Below are 17071 nucleotides of genomic sequence, written 5' to 3'. Positions count from 1 at the left end.
TAGTCACAGAACTGGCCCTTTGGTTATCCTGGAGCAGCTGCTCCTCCACCCGGGTGCACCGCCCTGCCATGGACTGGAGAAGCTGCTCTGGGATGACTAAAGGGCCAGTCTTGTGACTACTGCAGCTTTGGAATATAGGACCGACTTTCCCACCAACATCAGCAAGCCACCCTGGGGTGGATTTCCCTCCCCTGCCGTTGGTCTTACCTTCCAGTTCCATCTTGTGACTCTACTCAAGGTAAGGTTTGTGCTTGTCTGAAGGGTGGGGGCCAGCAGTGGGCAGGCCATGTGGGCAGCACAGCCTTGTGTCTCCATGCAGCCTGGATTAAGACATTTCTCTGTCAACCACCAAAATTTTCTTGCGGACCACCAGTGGTCCCCAGCCCACCGGTTGGCGACCAGTGGACTAGAAGACCTCCAAGGTCCCTTCCATCTCTGTAATTCAATCCAATTACTTCACAAAGAAAGAAGATGCCATCAATGATTCCTGACATTTTTTTATTTTTACAAAAGCCCTTGAGGCTCCTTAAGGTGAGCTGGCAATTTACACCATTCCTCCTCCCCCCCTCCCACCCCCCCACCCCCATTATTTCAAAAACCGTCCAGTTGCCTCAGTATACACAAGAGGTAGAATGGGATTGTGACTACAGCAATACACGAACCTCACTTGTCAAACCTATAACAGAGCCGGATTGGCTGAATAACGGGGCTGAACAAAGATTTTTCAGGCGAGCCGCTGCAATCCGATGCACACCGGAGGACACCTCCGACCTTCGCTGCGCGCCGGACGAGGTCTTCCCGCTTCACAACGGGCTTTTTTCAGCCCGCGGCCGGTACCCGGGGGCTGGGCCACGCCTTCTCCGCCCGGTAGCCTCGAGGCGGGCTCGCGAGGAAGGGGGGTTGCTGCGCCGCGCCGCCCGATCGGCAGGTAGGTGGGCTGCGTGAGATGGCCGGGCGCGTCGCCGCCGCCGCCGCCACCTTTGTGGCGTCGAGGGGCACGTCGCCTTCTCTCTCCAGAGGCCGAGCGCGAGAGCCGGGGATGAGGGGCGGGGCTAAAAAGAAAAAAAAACAACCCCTTCGCTGCCGCGGGAACGCAGCGGCAGGCGGGCTTGCGCCTGGCAGCCGGCCGAGCGCCGGCGCTGTCACTGCAGCGAGTTTGCTGCAGTTTCTCTCTCTCTCCCTCTCTCCCCCCCACTCTTTCCTCCTCCTCCTCGAGCTGCCTTCGCGCCTCAGGCCGCCCATGCTGCAGCCCGCTCCGGTAGGCATGCTCACTCTTTTGCTTATCACTGGAGGCTCCATCTGCCTTTTCTTGGGTAAGTCTCAGCCCCTTCGCCCGCGGCGCCTGTGCCGGAGCCCGAGGGCTTATAAAAAGGGTGGGTTTCCCCCTCCTCCCCCAAATTGTAAGGAAACGAGGTGAGGTATCTTTGCCGGTTGGTCTCGGCACAAACTCCCCCGCCCCCGCCCCCGCCTTCCTCTGCTGCAGCTGTTGAAGGTCTCGCAGCTTGTAGAGGTCACCTCTTCGTCCTTCTTCCCGTTAGGAACGAGCTTAGCAGAGGTGGCTTAGGACAAAAGGCGGCGGGGTGGTGTTGGTTATTGGGTGGTGGGTTGGAAAACGACGGGTGCGCTGTTGGGGGGAGTCGACCCTTTTTGCAGCCGGGAAGCGGACCGAAAACGTGTATAAATAAACCACACCGTTTTTCACACGATTGGCGATTTAGGGGACTTGTCAACGCGCCTCAGTTTTTGTGCACCTTCGGTTCTCCCTCTCCGATGTTAAAAGTAGGGCGAGATGCGGATGGATGGGCGCATGCGCTCTGGGAAGCCGCTTCTTTACGGCGGTACCGCACGTAGGAATGACGCTCGGCGATTTAAAGTAGGATGGGATCAAAGCGGAAAGGATTACTCGGGGATCCGGAGGTGCGGCCGTCCCCTTCGCGGCTTCCCGAATTCGCTTCTAAGGAGCGCGGTCGCCAACGATTCGAAATGCGACTTTTGGAGGGTTAGGGCAGTGAAAGGGTGGCCGGCCTCAATGTGTGAACCACGGTCGATTGGGATTCGCCAGCGATCGCCGCACGTTTTGTTTTTACTATCAGTGACATTTTATGCGCGCGTTTTATATTCCTGGACTTTTTGCAAGACATCCACTTGTTTACGACTGAAATGGTTGAGAAGCCTTATTCACAAGGACTCGATTCTTGGTCTAAAATAGATAAGTGGCCTCTGAGGGGTACGAGACCGTTTTGTAATTCTGGGGACGCCTGTTCTCACCGTTTTAACCGGTTCCTAGTTGTAAGAATAAATTCTTGTCGTGCAGCTTTGCTTGGAGTGGGATGCACTGTCCAATAGGTCATCAAATCAATGTGTATTTCCTGACAGAATAATTTAATAATAATAATAATAATAATAATAATAATAATAATAATAATAATAATAATAATAATAATAATAATAATAATAATAATAATAATAAAGCATAGTTATCTCGTTTGCTGTGTATACTGTCATTTTTGTGTATATAATAATATTAATATGAGGGGGGAATAAGCCATGATTTATTTCTACAGAGTTGGGTTGATGGATGTCAGGTCTATTGCTTGGGGGAGGATGGCTATGATTCTCCTAGTATTTGAAAGTGTAGGTCTAGAGAGTGTATTTTTTGTTTGATGCATACCAGCAGCATGCTGGTGGGAAGAGCTTTTACAGCTGGTTCTGACAACTCAACCCACTATTTTAGCAACTATATCTCCAGCCTCAGAAAGGTCCCTTGCAGCTATCACTACTGTAGTCTCTACAGAAGTCTTTCACTTGACTTCCCATTTCTGGTCACATCAGCTGTAACTGAAGGACCCAAGTGGAACCTCAAGCCAATGACGCAAGGCAGGTCACTTTAGGAAAGGTAATCTTACTGTGAATAGTGATAATGAGTAAAAGTGAATGCTTCCGGGAGGAAAAATACTTCCAAAGAATATTGGTGTTTCAGAATAGAAATTCTTCGATATTCACTCTTTTAATTGGGAATTCATGTGGGACTATGACTTAATTCAGATCAAATTGTTATATTTGAGGTGGGGAAAATGAGGGGCACATTGGTTGAATATTTGTTTATACAGTTGGCTCTGTGCTAAGCTGCTGTCAGTGCCCTAATATCTTCTGGTTTTAGGCATGCGCAGGTGATCATCCAGAAAACCATCCAATTCTCCTAAAATAAACTCAGTTTGCTCAGTCATCCTATGACACAGTCACTTCTGGGGCTGCCTAGTTCAGTTTCTGAATTTTGCAGGGATGGAAACAAATTGTTATATCTTATAATGAAGCATAGAAGATGTCTTGGGTGAGCTTTGTTTAACATACATATTTACCCATTGTGATGGCTTTAATTGTTTAATGGAGCCTCATATTTTGGAAGGATTTTATCAATTGCTGCTCATGTTTATGCATTATTTAAATAGTTGTTAAATACAAATTTGTCTTGTTTGTGTGAGGTTTTTAAACAGTTAGGGTTATTATTTAAGAAAATACAAACTAAAGATACATGCATGAATTGAATGAGTACCAGAACATTTGTTGTTGTGACTGTGGAATCATCGGAAGGCAGAAGTGGGCTTTTCTTTTTGCGCACTGTGTTACTGCTTGGATTCCCCTCTGCCCCACCCAGCTTGGTTCTGCAGCCAGAGACAGCAGTCTGTCAGCAAACTGCTTTCATCCACTCTATTTCTGCAGGTCTAAAATGCCTCAGAAATGTCCTTAGGAAGGAAGCATAGGCAAGCCACTCAGTGCGTCTGGTAGCTCATGCAAGTTGTGGCTCACAAATTTGCCGAAGCCTTGAATAACCATCAGACTTGCTTCAGGTCACTGCATGTAAATGCCTATAATAAGAATATACTATAAACTGTTGGAAATTAAAAATACTTTTCTCACATCTAGATCTGTGTTTCGGTGTATGTGCTAAAATGTGAAGCTATGATACTCCTGTATGTATAAGCTCCATCCACAAAAATAAGAGGAATAAAAGAGCTCCTTAGTTCATTAGCCCAAAATTGATTAAGTCCGATTAAATCATGCTCACTTGCCACATAAAACAAACACAAAACAATAAAATTCAGTAGAAAATTAGGAATAAGATAATGGTGCCAGGGTAATATTTTCTCAGAAAGATACTGAAGAAAGATAACCGTTCTCCCTTATTTCTTTCCAGGGACTATATTTGGATTTGATTCACCAAACTGGTTAACCACAATCGGTGCAAAGTAGCTTCATATTTTTAAAAAGTAGATCTACTCTTTTAATGCCCAAATGTTGTGTCAAGTGTTTTAACAGCCACTTGGAAGTCCAGCAAGTTGGAAAGGACAGGGAAACACCAGTTACTGCAACTCAAGAAACTACAGGATTGCAAACTATCAGCTTTAGGTAGTTCTTAGTTTTAGTCTAGGGCTGCTGTGAAAAGAATTATGGAGACACTTAAGATGCCATGACAAGTTTGGGAACCTCTGACTTAAAACAATACCATCAAATAATCTAGTGTGCTGGACCACCACATGTTTCTCATTATTTTTAATTTTGTCTATAACTGTAACAAAGCTGATAAAAATTCTTTTGTGGTAAAGAATGCTGATGATCATGATTTCTCCTTCTCTTTATATATTTATTTTATTTATCAGATTCTTATTCACTTTTTAAAAACTTCATAAGTAACTCAAGGCAGAAAACATACTTCTTTCCTCCTCCTATTTTCCCCACAACAACAGCCCTTTGAGTTGGGTTGAGTTGAAAGAGAGTGACTGGTGCAAAGTCACCCAGCTAGCTTTCATGCCTAAGGTGAGACTAGAACTCTCGTTCTGGGTTTCTATACTAGCACTTTACCCCTAGACCAAACTGGCTGTCTTAATCATTTTATCTGGCCATGGATATCAAATGGTTTGTTGGATTTTAATTTAAATTAGATTATGGAATTAGAATGAGAGGGCTAAAAACTTCAATCACTTAAAAATAATTAGACTGATCCTCTGAGGATAGGAACACCTAGTATTACAGCCAGGGGTGGGATTCAAATTTTTTAACAACCGGTTCTGTGGGCGTAGCTTAGTTGGTGGGTGTGGCTTGGTGGTCATGTGACCGGCTGGGTGTGGCCAATTCAACATCAGTCACATTGAGGCACCCATCTCCTCGCCTGGCCTCTCATGACTGTGGGGATTCTGCAACAGTTGTAACCAGGGGTGGGATTCTACCAGTTCACACCTATTCGCTAGAACCGGTTGTTAACATTCTAAGCAGTTTGGAGAACTGGTTGTTAGAAGAAATTACTGGCCTAATCCTGTAAGGAAGGCAGGAAGGAAACATTCTGGTGTTGCTTACAGAAACTATCTCTCCGTTACCCTTATTACATTCTTGGCAGGACTAAACTTCCTGTCTCAGGAACTTCTCTGGAGTTTTTTCCCCCCTCCTTTGCTGGTACTTTGCTTGTGTGGAGTGACCATTCAAAGTTACAATGGCACTGAAAAAAGTGACTTATGACCATTTTTCACACTTACAACTGTTGCAGCATCACCACAGTCATGAGAGGCCAGGCGAGGAGATACGTGCCTCGATGTGAGTGATATTGAGTTGTCCATGTCCAGCCAATAACATGACCACCAAGCCACGCCCACCAACTTAGCCATGCCCACAGAACCGGTTGTTAAAAAATTTGAATCCCATTCCTGGTCGTAAGTGTGAAAAATGGTCATAAGTCACATAAGTCTAGCGAATAGCTGCGAACTGTTAGAATTCCACCCCTGGTTACAGCCCAAATATACTGTATCTTGATTTACTTTGCTTGATTTGTTTCTCATCCTTTGTAGTGAAAAATAATTTTAAGCATGGTTTTTGTAGTACTTTTATCATATATTAGACAACATTAGAGAGAATTTGGCTCTGACAGCAATGTCATAGTAAATCCCATTAAGCTCAATGGGCTGTATTTTTTAATAAATAAATATTTTTTAATAAGTATAGTACTGCTTATACCATTTGTCCTGGACTCTTGTTATTACATTTCAACTTTACTGCCACTTTTGGTATATTTAATACATTTGATACTTATTTTTTAGTAGACACAATAGGAGTAGGCTGAGTTTATGGATTTTCAGGATAGCACCATGCCATCTGCACTAACCTCATGGGGAAACTACAAATATATTGAAATATATTCAGTCACACTTAACATATTATGACAGGCTACATCACAGTCTAGGAATTATACCAGACTCATATCCCCAAGTTTCAAAGGACATATTAATGGAAAAAGACCATTTTTCTCATAGCCTCACTCTTCTGCTCTTCATCTGCATTCTAGACCAATGGTTCTTAAACTGTTTATCCCAATTACGGTTTACCTGATGTCTAATAATATTATTGTGCTCACCCTCCCAAAATCTCAGACTTCGTTGCTTTATAGTACCATCTAAGCAGCAGTGTTCCAAACTAGATTCTTAATGCACAAACAAACAGTTGCAAATTGCTCCATTACCGCCAGGATATGCCCATACTATATAAGATCTTTCCTGATTGTTCTATGCAGATATTTTAAAAGGTATGAGACAAATGTAAAACATAAGAAATCACAGAAGAGTCCACACAAGAATTTTTTTTCTCTCTTCAGTCCCACTCATGCATATTTATTTTCAAAAGATTGAGAGGTAACCTCAAAAAGAATGCCATGGTCAATACCAAGAAAACCTCTTGAGATATTTAGGAAAATTATAGAATTATCTTATTTCTGTAAATTGTTTTCCAAGCAACTCTATTTTGAATTGAATTGAAGACCACAGAGCAGACTGATAAAAGTGCAGATTGGAATTCTCTACTTCAAAGTCTTAACAGTTGATTCTTTCAAAATGGAAAAAGATAATTTCACTTTCCATCAAATTAAATACTTACAGCCCAAGTCTTGTTTCTTACTATTATCATACTATCTTTGACATAAATATGTTCTGTTTGCAGAATAAATATAAAAATGTAAAGGTACAACTATTCTTCTTTTATAATAAGTGATAGAAGTAAGATAGCAAAATAATGCTACATGGCATTACCTAGTTGACCTTGACTGACCTTGATAAAAGCTAAACAGGATCAGTTGTGCTTAATACTTGTATTTGGGATCATTTAGGAATATTAGAGCTGTTGGATAGACTGGGAGGTAGAGAACACTTACAGGAGACAGTAGCAAACCACTTCAACCTCATGTGAGGAAGAAGTCAAGCTTGACTAAAAATGACTTTACCTTTTCATTTTGGATAATTGAAGATTTAATTTCCTGTTCTAAAAACAATGTTATTAAAGATAATAATTGCAATAGTAAAAACTAATACAAACTTAAACAAAAAGTAGAAAAAAGTATTAAATACAGTACAAACGAAAAGAAAAATAAGGCAAGGGATGCATCTGCTTCCTATTTGCATGCAGAAATTGCTTTATACCCAATTACAGCTAAGGAAATTATTAGGGTGTAGATGGTTCTCATTATTTGACTTCTTGTTTACCAAGCTGTAGCTTTTTGAAGTATGTAGACTCTGCTGCCTCACCTCGCATTAGTTTGTTTACATCCTAAACTACTCATCTGACACCATGGGATGAGATATTATCAGTATGCAGATGATACACAGCTTTCATCCCCATCCATCCCCGGTGATCCAAGAATTGCTGTGGCTACCTTTTCTCAGTGCCTGGAGGCTGTAAGAGGTCTGGATTGGGGGCAATAGGTTTCAGATGAATCCTGGCAAGACAGAGTGGCTGTGGTGGGTACAGGGACTCCAGGATTCAGTTGTTTTATCATTTTAGATCTGGATGGGGTTGCATTACCCCAGACAGTTGTGGCACACAACCCAGGGGTTCTCCTGGGCTCGTGATTTCTGCTGGAAGAGCAGGTGGAAGTTGTGACTACTACTACATTTGTGTCGGAAGTACCTACCCTCCATCACATTCTCTAAATGCTAGTTTACAGGAAAAGAAACTAAAAATAGGTGTTGATGGTTAGATTTAGTAGGATTGCATTCTGATGTTCATTGACAAAGAAACTACCATGTTAATCTATTACCATAAAACTCTTGGTTTACAGCTACAGCTACAAGATTTAGCAAATACGGCATAATTTTTGGTAAATTTTTCCCAATAAATTTACTCCATGATAAATGGAGCTATTTAATTTCTCAGTATCTATTCTAGATCAGTGCTGAGTTTCCTGAGCAAGGGATATATTAACAATAACAATAGTAGAAAAAGGGAAATGATGTAATTTTAGTTTCAGTTTTTCCTTTGCCATCACCACATTTCTTCATGCATATATTTATATTCTCTATCTCTCTCACCTATAAATTCATAGGCAACCACACACATTCCCCCTTTCAATTAGATCAACATAATTTAGAAGTCTGTCTAAAAATAATGTTATCTGGGAGCTATGGATTTTGGGTGTTTTTTTTTAAGACCAATATTTATAATATTGAAGGAGAAATTACCCTATAGTAGTGAAAAATGAGACATTGGGAAAAAGTTGAGCTGAAGTGGAGGTTATCAGGGTGAGAATAATTTCATAGGGGAGATATTATAGGTGGTTTATTAATTTGCCATTGTAACATGTTAAAAATCATTGTGCCTGTTAAAACCCTCTGATGCCTGAAACTTTTTTTTGCCTAAAGCTTCTTAGTTTTACTGAATTAAGCAGGTTTGATCTGTGCTCAAGCTTCATAACTTCAGGGAAAAGAGAAGAACGAACAGTCATTTAATTTAGAGAGATGATCATTTAATTGTTCAGGTGAATTAAGAAATCTGAATTATGAAACCACCCTGAGGGTAATCTGAATCCGAACTTTTTTTAGGGTGATTTCTTTGCATTGGTAAGAAAATCTTAATAGTCTCTGCTCTTTGTAGCTAGTATTGCTGGTCTCTGGTTCCCATTCTTGGAGTGTGTTCTGTTTCATTTCAGAACTACAGCATTCAAAATGAGGCACAGGGGAGAAGTTTGCAAGCAACTGCGTGTTTAAGCAATACACAGGTGTGCCCTGAAAATAAATGCTATTCTAACTGCACTGTTCTAGCAGGAAATAAAAATATCCCAAAATATTTTATTCAGATTAACCAAAATGGCACTAAACGGAGTGCAAGCTAAGAGTTTTACAGAATACTTAATTTAGCATAGTGTTTCAGAAAGCAGGGAGTGAAGAATATAGTAAGGTAGTCCTTGACATACAACCACAATTGAGCCAAAAATTTCCATTACTAAGCAAGGCCAGTATTAAGTGAGTTTTGCCCCATTTTATTACCATTTTTGCCACTGTTGTTAAGTGAATCATGCAGTTATTAATATGGCTTCCCCCATTGACTTTGCTGGTCGGAAGCCATCTGGAATGGTTGCAAATGGTGACTACATGACCCCAGGACACTGCAGTCATCATAAATACATGCCAGTTGCGAAGTTTCCAAATTTTGATCATGGGGCTATGAGGATGCTGCAGTGGTCATAAGTGTGAAAAACAGTCGTAAATCATTTTAACAGAACTTTAACAGAATAACAGAAGGGAAGGGACCTTGGAGGTCTTCTAGTCCAATCCTTTGCTCAAGCAGGAGACCCTATACTATTCCAGACAAGTGACAAGTCTCTTCTTAAAAGCCTCCAGTGATGGAGCACCCACAACTTCTGAAGGCCAGCCATTCCACTGGTTTATTGTTCTCACTGTTTGGAAATTTCTCCTTATGTCTAGGTTGCTTCTTTCCTTGATTTGTTTCCATCCATCATTTCTGTCTTGCCTTCTGGTGCTTTGGAAAATAGAATTTAGAATAGAATAGAGCTGGAGGGGACCTTGGAGGTCTTCTAGCCCAGCCCCCTGCTCAAGGAGGAGAACCTATATTATGGTGTTTCAGATAAGTGGCTGTCCAGTCTCTTCTTAAAAACCTCCGGTGATGAAGCACCCACGATTTCTGAAGGCCAGCTGTTCCACTGGTTAATTGTCCCCACTGTTAGGAAGTTTCTCCTTAATACCAAGTTGCTTCTCTCTTTGATTAGTTTCCATTCATTGTTTCTTGTCTTCCCTTCTTGTGCTTTGGAAAATAAGTTGACTCCCTCTTCTTTGTGGCAACCCTTCAAATACTGAAATACTGATATCATGTCGCCCCTATTTTTTTTTCCTTTAGACCAGCAAGACCCAAATCCTGCAGCCGTTCTTCATATGTTTTAGTCTCCAGGCCTTTGATCATCTTAGTTGCTCTTCTCTGAACTGTTTCCAAAGTCTCAACATCTTTTTTATAGTATGGTAACCAACATTAGTTGCAGTAGTCCAGGTGTAGTCTTACTAGGGTTTTATAAAGCGGTACTAATAATTCATGTGTTCTTGATTCTATGCCTCTACACAACACAGGATTGTCTTAGCTTTTTCGGCTGCTGCTCCATACTGCTGGCTCATTTTCAAGTGACCATCCACTAGGGCTCTACTAAGTCCCTCTCACAGTTACCGATTCTGAGCCAGGTCTTACCTAATCTGGACTTACACCTTTGATTTTTCTTGCCTAAATGTAAAACTTCGGTTTTTCTCCATATTAAAATTCATTTTATTTTTATTTTATTTATTTTATTTATTTTATTTGCCAATTGTTTACAAGATAATAAGTATAAGTGTATACATAGTTGTGAATACATGAAATGGGTACATATAAGAAAAATAAAGAATAAGAGAAACAATAGGACAGGGACGGTAGGCACGTTGGTGCGCTTATGCACGCCCCTACAGACCTCTTAGGAAAGGGGTGAGGTCAATAGTAGACAGTCTAAGGTTAAAGTTTTTGGGGTTTGGGGAAGAAACTACAGAGTCGGGTAGAGTATTCCAGACATTGCTCTATTGCTGAAGTCGTATTTCCTGCAATCAAGTTTGGTGCGGTTAACTTTGAGTTTGTATCTATTGTGTGCTCTTGTGTTGTTATGGTTGAAGCTGAAGTATTCATTGACAGGTAGGACATTGCAATGTATGATTTTATATACCATGTTTAAGTCAGACCGAAGACGGCGTAATTCAAGGTTTTCTAGTTCTAGAATTTCAAGTCTGGAGAATTTTGAATTTTGTTGGATAAGACCCATTGTTCAAGTTTGTCAAGATCTTTTTGGATCCTGAGCTTGTCTTCAGGGGTGTTGGCTATTCCTGCCAGCTTAGTGTCATCTCTCTCTGTGGATATAGTACTATTAAGGACTATTCATTGCATATGGTTTGCCATCCGCTACAAATCCATCTGGTGGTGATGTTTGAATGGTCACTAACCAAATGGTTGTAAGTCGAGGGCTGTCTGTATTAGAGAAAGCTAGACTCTACTGGCACAATTTTGTATGCTTAATTATGCTGACTTTGTATGCCAAATCATTCTGGTTCACAAGATAAAATACGATAAAATGTCCATGGTAAGAAAATAATTATAGTAAAACATCGACCAACAATCTGCAATAAAAAAGAACATAACAACAAGGGCAAACAATCCTGTCCCAAAGCCCTGCTGATTTAAAAACTCCGCAACATCCACAGGAGGCAGAGCCAATTGTGAGAGATGATGGGACTTGTAGTTCAGCAATACCAAGAAGGCTACAGATTGCTGGCTGTTGACATTTCATTCATTTAATTCATGGATTAAATGAAATGCCTGCAGGGGCTGACAAATGCTGAAAAGCTGAAAAAAATCTTGGGTCCATGTTGAAAGGGGCTCTTTTCTTATCTAGTCTGCACCAGACGTTCTTAATTGCTTGAATGTGTATCTCATTCATGCCTCTACACAAATTTAATTCTAAGGCACTTCCATCTTAAGGCTCTGGGCTTCTGCCTGGGTGACCTTTGGGTGCATTTGTTGGACTGAAAGGAAGAACAGGCAAGAGCTAGACAAATACTCTTCTTAGAAGGTGTAATGGGGGAGCATAATTTTTGGTGGGGAAGGATTCTAATTGTTTTTATGACAAAAATGGGGGGAAACCATCCAAAACAGTTACTTGTATAGGGACTAAAGCTCAGCTGTAAAATCTGTTTTCAGATCTCCAAATAGCTGGAATTTGTAGCATAAGAAAACAATCGTTATAAATGTAGCATTATAGCTATGGATCCTTCAATATATCCATGGGAAGTATGTTAGTTTGTAGTAGGAATGAATTTAAGAGATTTTCTGTGATTTGGGAAAAGTGTAGTGTAAGATTATAATTGAGTTTATATTCCTTGAGCTGAAATAAAATGTTCTTTATAATAACAAGGAGTTCCCTTGAGACCATTCTGCACCTTGACTCGGTGAAGGGATCCAACTGTATTTTGCAAAGTTGCAGGAGATTGGCTTGATAGACAAACTGCTTTCAGAGATGTTTGAAAACTGCTATTGATTTTCTCTTCATACTCTTGTTTCTGAGAAACTGTAAACTATTTTCCAGAATACAGTTAGGAATATCACTTTTAGAGAAACTCGAGTTCTGGAATCTGCTTTGCACTTTTCTTCTTACCTTCAAGAAGAAGTTTGCTGGGTTTTAGGAAAGAGATTCATTTATTTGGATATGCTTGCTGAACTGAATGTTTGTCCTTTCTTCCTTGAGATTGACTATCATTTGCTGCAGCAGGACTTGAATAATAAAAATAGAGACTTGGAGACAGATGGAAGAAGTGAATTAAGTGACCATCCACTTAATAGTGCTTCTTGAACTGATGCCAGAAACAGAGGAACGCAGTTAGACAGCAAGAGGAATAATAACAATGGAGCTATTATTAGCTCACCGTGAAAAAAATGGATAGAGTGCAGACTTTCTTAATCTACTCCAGTAATTATTGAATGTTTGCAGGAAGGCTGTGGTGAAGTGCTGAAGAAATGGCATTAAAAGCCAAATAAACAAAACCGTGACTTACAGCAGGTGGCACTATCTAGCTGACCTTAGCTGAACTTTGAAAGCTGAGTAGGGTGAGATGTAGAGAGGACTTGGATAGGAGACCATCAGGAATTATCAGGCATGCAGGCTAGATTTAGAAGTTAAAAGAAAAAGAAATTCATGAAGAAGGCAATGGTAAAGTACATCCAAATTGATGACAGTAAACTTAAACTAGTTCCATGTGGAATTACCTGTCATATATGCTTGACTTGGAATAGATATTAATTTTAGCTGTAGAAAATTATACTGGGTGTTTTGAATATTAACTGCACATTTTAAATCCCCAAGATGACTTCTTCAGGAAGAATTAAGAGCTTTGCTCAAGTACAGTATTTCTGATTTTCTGAGAAACACTTCAGATTCTGGAAAACTCAAAAAATATATATCCCTTTTTGCATCATTCTGATTAACCTTATCATAATACCATTACATTATGGACTGTAATGGTTGGGAGAATAACCTTGAGAAACAGGGGGAAGAGCTGCAGCCTAGACATGTCCTTGTGCACCAACATGATTACGATTGTATGACTAATCTCCAAGAATACCATGTGTTACACCTGCCCTGACTTGGGTCCTTAGGAAAGAAAAACCATCGACTCCATTTGCGTAAAGACCAAGTGCAAACCCAGAACTTATGGAGTGATAGGACACAAGATGAATTTGGCAGTTAAAGTCACTTGTTTCTCTGATGTAATGAGAAATTAGTAGACTGCTGAGAGAAGACAACTGGCCATCTGTCCAATACACGTGTTTTTGCTCTACCTCCAGCATTGCATGATCTCAGGACAAAATATATATTCAGTTTAGAATAAGATTCTACTTTTAGAAGATGGATTTTGAAATAATAGAAAATATTTGTAGTTTGGGTTTTAAATTTTGGTAGTGGTTTGCTCTCCAAGCTTATTTTAATTTAGTTTCTGAATGTTTCGCTACCAGACTAGATAACATCACCAGCCTATTCTCCTTAGCTTATAAATGTCTTGTGTGCTAGTGTAGTCAGCTGGTTGTTTGATTGGTTGTTCATTAACTAACTTTTTGGGGGAAGGTGGTTGAGAAGGTGGTTGTGAATCGGTGTAAAAGGACTGTGGATGAAGCAGATTGTCTGGATTTGTTTTAGTCCGGATTCAGACCCAGCACTGGCTGTGCTTTCGAATTATCCCTGGCAAGGGTGGGATGTGGGTGGTGCATCCATCCTCTTTACAGCTTTCAACTACATCAATCATGATATCCTGCATCAGCCTAGAGGATTGTGGGTAGGCAGCACTGTGTTGTGCTGGTTTTCCTCCTTTCTCTGGGACTGATTGCAGTTGATTGTAATTGGGGAGAGATCCTGTTCTCATCCCCTATTACGTGGGCTGCAGGCTTTGGTGCTGTCTTACTGCTAGCCAACATTTACACAAGACTGCTAGTTGAGCTCATCAGTCTCAATGGGGTGAGGTATCATGCTGATGATGCCCAATTTTATATCTCTACCCTGGCAAATGAAGCAACGCCATGAACATCTTAGTCTGATGCATGGAGTTTATAAGGGGCTGGGCTGGGAACAAGAAGTTTCAGCTGAACTCTGGCAAGACTGAATGGCTTTGGGTTTTAGGCCTTGCTGAATCTAGGACTATGCCATCTTTGGTTGCATTGTTCCAGACAGATCCAAGGCCAAATATGAGGATCCGCCTGAATTATAAGTGCTGCTTGAAGAACAGTGGCAGTGATGACTGGGAGGGCCTTTGCACAATTGTGCTCATTCCTGGATTGGAGGGCTCTGCTCACAGTCACTCATGCCCTATCTCTTCCTAATGGGATTACTCTAATGGGCTCTACATGGGACTGCCCTTGAAGAGTATCCAAAAGCTTCAGCTGGTGCAGAATGCAGCTGGCAATTTTGTGCCCTAAGAACAGCACATTCTACACCTTTACTTTGTGAATCACATTGATTGCCAGTGTGCTTCTTGGTTCAATTCAAGGTTAGGATTTTCATCTTTAAAGGTCCTCATGACATGAGGCTAGGTTGTTTGAGGGGCCATCTCTTCCCATTACACCTGCTGGTCCCATCAGATCTAGTGGAACAGGCATGCTGCTAATCAAAGGCTTTTTAGGGAACTATATTTGACGGGTCCCAGGAGGCAGCTTTCTCTGCCACGGCACCCACCTTATGGAACCTTCTCCCCCCTGAAGTCAGATTAGCTCGATCTTCTGGAAGCCCCTCAGGACCTGTGTTTGTCATCAGGCTTGAGGATCCCAGAGGACAAGTGAGAACCTGCAATGGCTCTATTATTGCTGTTAATAAATATTTTCTCCTATGCCTTTTTTCTTTGTTTTATGTCTTCACTGTTTACTGTTTTTATACCATGTATGCCTGACACTTTTGGCAATATTGGCCCTATATAAATTTGATAAATAAATAAATAAAATGAGAAACCTATTAAACTAATTTTATAGGGCAGGAAGAATAAAGCTGATTATACTTAAGTGCTTGGTAGACATCTGGTTCAATGATGAATGCAACGTCCATAAAGACCTGAAAAAAAATTAACAATAAAACTTGCTACTATAGGAATTACAAAAGAAGTGTACATCTCTCCTTTATAGTCTCCATCTGGCTCTGCTATACCTCTTCTGAATGTGTGCTGATTGCTTCTCCCAATAAATACATGAGATAGCTCATACATCTTTTCTCCTTGCTTCCCATCTTTCTTCTTTATTTCATGACAGGAGACTTTATACCCATCTTCTAATATGCAGGATCAAGAGCTTTTCTATTTATATAAATTAGAAATTATATAACTCAGGTTTCTAATAACAAAATATATTCATATTCACTGTGCTAGAACATGCATAATTTTACTTATCCCTTGAAAAAAAATAATGATGATTAGGGGATAGTAAGAAAATGATAAATATTTCTCCCCCCCATTTTTTGGGGGGTTCGGGAGCAAGACATTTGGTTACATAGCCTTGCCTGGCTGAAGCAGTGTCATCTTCTCAAACTGAATCTTCAGTTTTGACTTGAGAATAGAGTTGAACAATCATGTACAGAGAATCAACTATTGTAGTCAAACCATTCATTTTCAAGTATAGAAAGATTCCATGTTGAGTTTCATATGGGTTGGAAGGTACAATTAATCTAGCTCAGCACTCATAGTGTATAACTTTTCTTGGGCAGAGGGATACAGATATTTTTCCTAGTGGCCCTCGGGAAGAGGATAAATAGATCCCCTTTGAAAATAGGCAGGCCCAGGTCAAAGATAGGGGCAAGACTTGGTCAGACATGACATTTTAATTTGATATAAATTCAGTTCATTAACATTGACATGATTTATCCTGCCCTCATCTGCTTAATAATTTCCTCCTTCTGTGAAATTTACAGTTGGCTGAATGCTTTCGGAGAGGCTGTGGTGGTGGTGGGGCTTCCCAGATTTGGTGGGGAGAGTCACACGCAGCACTGTTTGGCACTGGCTTTCAAGGTTTCTTTTATGCCAGTTTATAGCAGTTTTATAACAGTTACACATTTGGGGATAAGCATAAAATGTCTTTTGCATCTTTATAAGTACTGAAGTGTAATAAACAATTGACCTTTCTCTGCTTGTTGAAAAAAGGAGCATATGCTGAAGATTTTTGAACAAGTTGAGTTTACACATACACAACACACATACACAGAGAGGCACTCCTCAAAACCAGAGACCTCCTGATTGAATGAACTAAAATAACCTCTTCACTGTACTTGGGCTTAAGGCTTAAGTCCTAATTTTATTTTGTTCTGAATGGATTTTTTGCGCATTGACCACAGCTTTATTCTGGCAGGATTTTTCAGCCAACTATCTGAATATTTTTTTTAAATCCTTTCAGTTCACTGGCTGCTGAGGATGGTGTGATTCTCTGATCCGCCACCACCAATTCAGGCTTATGTTTCTTTCAGAGAGGTCATTTGCATATTCTCTGTTCTCCCTATTTGCTCAAACTTATATGGAAAGGCAAAGTTCTCAGCCACTGAGGTTGAATTAGGTTGTCTGGAAACTTAGTTGAGTTTTAATAATTGTTAACTTTGCCACAAATTAGAGTGCTGAGGTACCACTAAAATTCCTACTCTCTCTGAATAAAATAATTCGGGGGGAAAGTTCATGGGAAGATGGGAAGTAGATTTTTGTTTTGTTAATTCACTGGCCTATAG

The 17071-nt window shown here is 40.6% G+C and overlaps 1 protein-coding gene across 4 annotated transcripts in view; it reads left to right on the top strand.

Annotated features, from left to right (window-relative positions):
• The first annotated feature begins 1123 nt into the window (after positions 1 to 1123).
• The window catches only part of ACSL6 (acyl-CoA synthetase long chain family member 6), a 113370-nt gene continuing 97422 nt past the window's right edge, over positions 1124 to 17071 (top strand). For 3 of the 4 annotated variants that reach the window (XM_026687451.2, XM_087955333.1, XM_087955332.1), the window contains exon 1: positions 1124 to 1313. In XM_026687451.2, coding sequence (XP_026543236.2) covers positions 1241 to 1313 — 73 coding nt within the window. In that variant the 5' untranslated portion in view covers positions 1124 to 1240. The remainder of the gene's footprint in view (positions 1314 to 17071) is intronic. The other variant, XM_087955335.1, reaches the window with a different exon arrangement.

The sequence above is a fragment of the Notechis scutatus genome, chromosome 2 (genome assembly GCF_049901735.1).
Source record: "Notechis scutatus isolate UNSWTSFEM ecotype Mainland chromosome 2, rNotScu1.2, whole genome shotgun sequence".
Classification (NCBI taxonomy): domain Eukaryota; kingdom Metazoa; phylum Chordata; class Lepidosauria; order Squamata; family Elapidae; genus Notechis; species Notechis scutatus.
The sequence above is the reverse complement of the archived record's forward strand: the minus strand, read 5'-3'. Positions and strand labels throughout refer to the sequence as shown.